The 6,405-nt window shown below is 41.0% G+C and overlaps 1 protein-coding gene across 1 annotated transcript; it reads left to right on the top strand.

The window, feature by feature from the left end:
* Window positions 1-263: 263 nt before the first annotated feature.
* On the top strand, window positions 264-5,534 carry LOC109764277 (probable E3 ubiquitin-protein ligase XBOS34). Its single transcript, XM_020323127.4, has 9 exons — window positions 264-915; window positions 1,014-1,128; window positions 1,721-1,801; window positions 1,898-1,986; window positions 2,113-2,204; window positions 2,296-2,377; window positions 3,267-3,369; window positions 4,083-4,168; window positions 4,500-5,534. Exons 1-9 carry the CDS (start codon window positions 814-816, stop codon window positions 5,292-5,294), a joined length of 1,545 nt encoding a protein of 514 aa, XP_020178716.1. The 5' UTR covers window positions 264-813; the 3' UTR covers window positions 5,295-5,534.
* The last annotated feature ends 871 nt before the right edge of the window (window positions 5,535-6,405 follow it).

Below are 6,405 nucleotides of genomic sequence, written 5' to 3'. Positions count from 1 at the left end.
GTGTCAGATTCTTCAGAGTGATTTAAGGTTCGACGACGACGATTGCGGCTTCGGGGCGTTGGTCCTTGGGGCACCCGCATGAAGGCTTTCCAGTTGTTGCTTCGGTATGGAGGCAACAACATCGTCATGTCAGCGAAACATTCTGACAACGGCAGTGATCGTTTGGTAGCCCAGAGACCTGGATGTATTAAGATCCTTTGTATCTTTGTAATAATAATCTGATAAACAAAGTCAGCGTGTCTCTGACGTGGCTCTTCCAAGTCGGGAGAATCCACAGCGCTCCGTCACATCCCGCGTCGGCGAGCGCTTCTCCCAAGTCCCGATCCCTTCGCCACGAAGCCTAGAGACCGGGAAAAATGTTGATGCCGCATTAACTTCGTTTCTCCAAACAACCACGCGTTAAAGTCCCACCCGCAATCACCAAATAACCCATCCGCAGCCGCCAACTCTCGCCCCCTGCCCCTGTCTCCCGCGGCGGGGGATCTCATCCCGGCCATCCTCTGCCTCGGAGACCACCGGATTTCCCTATTTGGTTTGATCATCTTTCAGAGTTTTTTTGTGCTATACTTTCCTTAATTTTCTTCCTGGCCGCGGTCCAGTCCAATCCCCATCCACAACCGCAGCCCCTCGCTCTTCGCCGCCGTGGGGATTCCCGGCTTGTCCCCCCTAGCCGGCGATCTTCCGTGCTGCGGCTAGTTGGGATTTCCTTGCTGTATCCTCAGCTGGAGCAACCCCTACCGAAATCCTCTGTTTTGGGCAAGGGAACCGCTCTCCCACTTCATTCCCCAAATTTGCACCGTCCGGCGAGTCCAAATGGGGATGCAGCAATCCAAGGAGGAGCTGCTGTACCAGCAGGTGAACTACGGCAACATCGAGGGGATTCGGAACCTCCGGGCGCAGGGCGCAGGCGTTGAGGCAAGGACAGCGATTTCGACAGCATAGTCTTGTAAAGCTGGGAATCAACTATCAAGTGAGTTAACTTTTCTTCTTGTGGTTGAATTTCTTGCTTGCAGTGGATTGACAAGGAAGGGAAGACGCCCCTGATGGTCGCCAGCATGCGCCCTGATCTGCTGAATGTGGCTAAAGCTTTGATCGAACTGGGTGCAAATGTGAATGCATATCGGCCTGGTATATATGCTTTTCTCATAGCAACTTTGTGTATTGCTTGGTTGGTTATCTCCATTATTCCCAGAATGCATAACAGAAGATTTTTCTGGATGGAGTGGAGTGAGTACAAATTTGTTGTTATTCTTAGTTTGGACCTAGGAATTAGATCAAGTCTATTGTGGTGCTTCAACCAAAAGTAAGTTTTATAAGAAAAAAAATCCCAAAGTGAGTTGATTTTGATACGACCATAGCCCAAAAGTTTTGAAGTTGTGCATACTTTGGGATATGAAAAGGACACCTTGAAGTTTCTAACTATAATTTCTCACTCAAATAGAAACCAGCACAATATGTGCGCAAGTAAAAATAGAGCCTATGTTTAATTAGGTTTGAGGATTGCATGTCATGCAAAACAGAATCAACTCAATCAAGGGAATTGTAACATTACAATATTGATTGACTTGCACCGTGCAAACTCTGCTTCAATGAAATGTGATCCTTCTATGTTAAACAAATTAGAATCCATAGGATTCTCACTGGATGCATGCTAAATAAAATAGGTTATCATTTTTTGTCGCGTTGTTGTAATGCCTCCCTTTTCTTTTTCTGTTTGCAGGATCACACGCTGGGACTGCATTGCACCATGCTGCCAAAAAAGGACTTGATCCGACTGTCCATTTACTTCTCTCACATGGAGGTTTACGATGCTGCTGTAGATATATCACCATGTGTCAATTGTTTGCCATTTGAATTTTGTACGTTAAAAAACCTTCTGTTTATGATTTATTCGCAGCTAACCCATTCATAACAAATGATGACTGCAATACCGCACTTGACCTGGCTAGAGAAAAGGGTCATGTGAACGTTGTAAGGGCCATAGAGGTATATTTTTTTCTTCACGTCCTATTTTGCTTTATTATACTTCGATTTGACCTGCACATTTTCATTTGTTGCTATTTGTTCTTTAAGTTGTTTATCGGTTGCTATTTCGTTCTTCATTATTGTCAGGGACGGATTTCTCTTTTTTCTGGATGGATGAGGGAGAATTATGGTCCTGGTTTCTTGGAAGCGTTTGCTCCTCAATTCATGACTAGGAAGATGTAATTCCCATGAAACTTCATCGCGTACCGCAAGCACATAGATGTGAGTATGTTTTACGTGTCTCTAACCTAAGTTGAATCTTTTCCCCAGTTGGGCAGTGATTTTACCACGTGAAGCACGGAGCCCGACAAGACCTGTGAAGCTTGAGTTAGCTATATATCCTGAATTGCAGGTATGAAAGTCTGCTAAAATGCTGCTTTGGTATGGTGTAGCCTAGTAATGTTTATAATGCTGGATATGTTGACATATTCATATCACCCACAAAGTGAACAACTCTTTTATGGAACTCTTCCTATTTAACATGAGATAAGCAGTAATGTAATTATTGACCTCTCATTTGTTTCTAGTGTATGCTTCCCACATTGTCTAGTTCAGTGATCACTAAACAGTAGCATTTGTCATATTATTTGTATTGAAATTTGAGTTTCTGGAGAAAATTGCACATAACTGGCCTTTTATTATTTGATACATGACAATGTCTACTTTTTTTTTTTTTGATTTCTTGCACATGAATTGAAATTCACAACAGTTATTGTGGCACAATATACTCAGAAGGGTGATTGGTTAGTTAATCCATGCACTTGCATAGCTCCTGCAGCACCTTCTCCAATCCTCCTGATTAGGTTGTTGGCTTGCACCTGGTAACCGGATCGACGGATGAAAAAAGGAAGGTCTATAGAAACATGCTTTCCCCGTGTGCAGCCTTGGAGTCCGCACCACTTAGGGGATTAGTCTAGTAATTAGTAAGTATATTGATTATTCCTTAAATATGAATTAAGGTATATTAAAAATGTCTTAATCCACAATAATAAAGTTGGGATAGTGCATTTAGTTTGTTTTCGTAACATTCTTAATTCTAGTCAATCATTTTTTACTAGCGTCACCTCACACATCCAACCAGAGAACCAATACTTGCATCTTGCTAAACCAGTTTGTCCCAAAGGAAAACCTACACCTACTTTCATTTTGTTATATTTGGATTAGCTATTTTTATTGCAGTTTTCTGTATATACTTTATGAAGTTTCTTATTATTTGTAACATACTTTTTATGAATAAACAGGCTGCGAAACCTCGTGTTGTTGTCAAACTTTGGAAATCTCAACTTGAGGAACCAAAGTATAATCTGGCTGATCCTTCCATGACAATTTTTGACAAAGTTACAAGTACGTGCAATATTTCATCTTTTCAGTTTATGCAAATTTGAATTGCATGTTTGTGTTGTTGGTTACATGCTTTATTAATCTTTGCCATTTTACTGCAATTTAATATCATATGGCCATCTCACTAAAAACAATTATTTGCTGAAAGAGCAGAGCACGAATTCTTGTGTGGTGAATTACTCAAATTTATTCTTTTATTTAACACTCTTTGGCATGGAAACACGAGGTTAGAGTTAGGACTCGGGAGACCTATTCTTAGTGATGAACTCATGAGTTTGGTTTTACCCTACAGGAGAACAAAAAATACTACAACCACACACATATAGTCACGTATGCTTTATCACTCTTGTTGTTTGCAACATTAAATTCTCTCACATAAAGATAGTTTGCTATTTCTACATTGTAGTGATTCCTCCTGCTCTCTACAGAGCTCGTGCACACATGTATGTAGTGATTCATTTTGCTCTTTATACAAAGTGCATATCTCTGTGCAAATGTTCTGTTGGAAAATGGACTATAGGTACTTCACATTTTTTTAGTGACGTTTCATTACATTTTATATACTTATTGCATGGCTGTCTGTAAGAAAGTACCTTTTATTATGTACATAGCATGTTTTCTGTCAGATGGCCTGCACTAAAATGTTATGTTGCAAATAAAACTTGGATTGTTGCTGCCAGGTCATACTGTTCTAATTTACATTTGAATATTTGCAGAATCTCGATACAAGCTTTTACCGGCTTATGAAGGTGACAAGCAGCAGCTTCGATCATTTTATAGTGCATGTTGTGGCATGGCACAGGTGATATAAGCTAAACTTCCTGAAATGTTTCCCCTTACTAATGAATTTTCTCTCTCAAGATCTGAGACAGGCTCTAGTTATTCTTGGTATGTTCTGAACTAGTTTGGAAGATTGATCTTCAGTTTTCACAGTTTTCATTTGACCAAAATCCGCTTATAGAATGGGTGTATATCAGTACATCGCTCAGTAACCAATAATTATGATGCAAATACTTTTTTTTAACTAATCTTGAACTAAAGTTTGGTTTGTGTTGATGAGAATCAACAAAAATTGTTAACTTCAGTATAGAAAAAACAAATAATCTAATTATGCATAGATCCTCTTTTCTTAGGTTGCCAGCATGGTTCCTGCACGACCAGTGAATGCCCCCAGTCCAAATCCAACTCCAAATCCGTCTTCGGCACCTTCAGCGGAATCGACTCCCAGTAAGGAGGATGTTGAGTTAGCGATGGCTATCAATGCCTCCATCCAATCAGCTATAGCAGAGGGAGTGCCCAATGTGCAGCCAATGGCATCAACGAACAGCTCTCTCAACGGATGGGGCTCACCAAATTCTCCAGCGCCTTCAAAAACGAGTGGCCAAGCACAGGTTGATGCTCCAAGCAGCAGCAAATACAATGGATGGGATGTACCTGGAACAAGCTCTAACCAAAGTTCATCGAAACCTAACAAAAGTCAAAACAACAACCCTTCGATTGTGATTCCACCTGAGGCACTTCCAGTTCCAACACCAACTGCACTTCCGGTTCCAACACCAACTGCACTTCCAACTCTTCCAACACCAACTGCGCCACCACTTGCTGAAGGAACCTTCTACGATGGCCCTATTGAGTATCCGTCCATAGATTTCACACCAGTTGATGTAACCATGCCACCCACGGAAGGTGGTGGTACGGCGCTAAACTCTGCAAAACCTGTAGAAAATGAAGCCGTTGCAAGCAGCAGTGGTAACACCCCCTCTGGTACTTGTGTGATTTGCTTGGATGCTCCTGTGGAAGGAGCCTGCATTCCATGTGGTCACATGGCTGGTTGCATGTCCTGCTTGAAGGATATCGAGTCGAAGAAATGGGGGTGCCCCATTTGTCGTGCCAAGATCAACCAGATTATCCGCCTGTATGCAGTTTGAACAGCTAAAACAATGAAGCAGCATGTCACAGCATTGATGGGTGCTTCCCCCTATTAAGCTCTGATACGAGAAGTAATGTTATATTGCTGTTGCAGGTGTACTATTACAAATTATTTCTTTCGTTTTATGTGATCTTGAAGCTACAACACTGAAGGCAACTTATGTATATAGTTTTAAGACTTTATGTTTTGTACCGAAGAGTGTGGGCGTATTTGTCATGATCAGAGAAATTCAGCTGAACTGCTTCTGCTTTCATGGTATCGATTATTGCCTCTGCTAGGTTACAAAGCTAGTTATCCATAAGGCCTGAGAGCACCTCAAATGCTGGCTTCGAACGAAAATGCTAAATGGAGGCTGAGGTCCATGGAGGCCTTAATTTTGAAAATTTCAAATTCGTACTTCTGTGTTTCATACTCTTAAGTCCATGTTTTTTTTGTGCAACTCGCAATTCAAGGTATTTGATCATGAAATTTTACACACATACACATTACATCCTTGTATACATGTATATTGTTTTTCAGAATTTTTCTAAATTGAGAAGTTTGAATTTTGAATTTTTTAAAATTAAGGTCTCCATGGAGCTCGGCATCCAAAACACCCAACTCGGCTTCAAACCTGTTTTTTAGCCGTGCTCCCTCTTATCTGAGCTTATAACGTGGGCACAGGGTTTTTGGTCTTTATTTTGACTAATAAATTACATGTAATATGTTGAAAAAGTATATGTTACAGACTTTACTCAATTTAAATAAATTCCATGATATGTCTTCAGTGTATAGAACTAGGGATGGATTAACGAGTTGCTCGACTAATTAATGCTTGACTTGTTAATCTCATATTTGTTAAATTTGTGCTTGTTAAGCTTAACGAGCAAAAGCTTGACTAGGCTCATCTGAAGCTCGTTAGGATCATGAGCACTCATTAACCACTATTGTACAAACATCTAACGAGGGGATGAGAGGGAGTGCTTGTTAACGAGTATTGCATGAATAAGGGGATAAGAGATGGTGTGCGTTTGTTGTTGGAGCATAGGCAACCAAAGACGAGAAGCATGGATGCCCATGGGTGGTGGTGGCTGAAGTCCTAATCGTCCTGTCACTAGTTCTTCCTTCTC

Source organism: Aegilops tauschii, chromosome 1 (genome assembly GCF_002575655.3).
Source record: "Aegilops tauschii subsp. strangulata cultivar AL8/78 chromosome 1, Aet v6.0, whole genome shotgun sequence".
NCBI lineage: Eukaryota > Viridiplantae > Streptophyta > Magnoliopsida > Poales > Poaceae > Aegilops > Aegilops tauschii.
This window is presented reverse-complemented; position numbering and strand designations above follow the sequence as displayed.

Coding starts and splice junctions, on each gene's coding strand:
- LOC109764277 (XM_020323127.4), top strand. CDS start 814: ATGGGGATGCAGCAATCCAAGGAGGAGCTGCTGTACCAGCAGGTGAAC. Junction 916..1,013: donor CGCAGGGCGCAGGCGTTGAG/GCAAGGACAGCG, acceptor TCTTGCTTGCAG/TGGATTGACAAGGAAGGGAA. Junction 2,205..2,295: donor CAATTCATGACTAGGAAGAT/GTAATTCCCATG, acceptor TCTTTTCCCCAG/TTGGGCAGTGATTTTACCAC.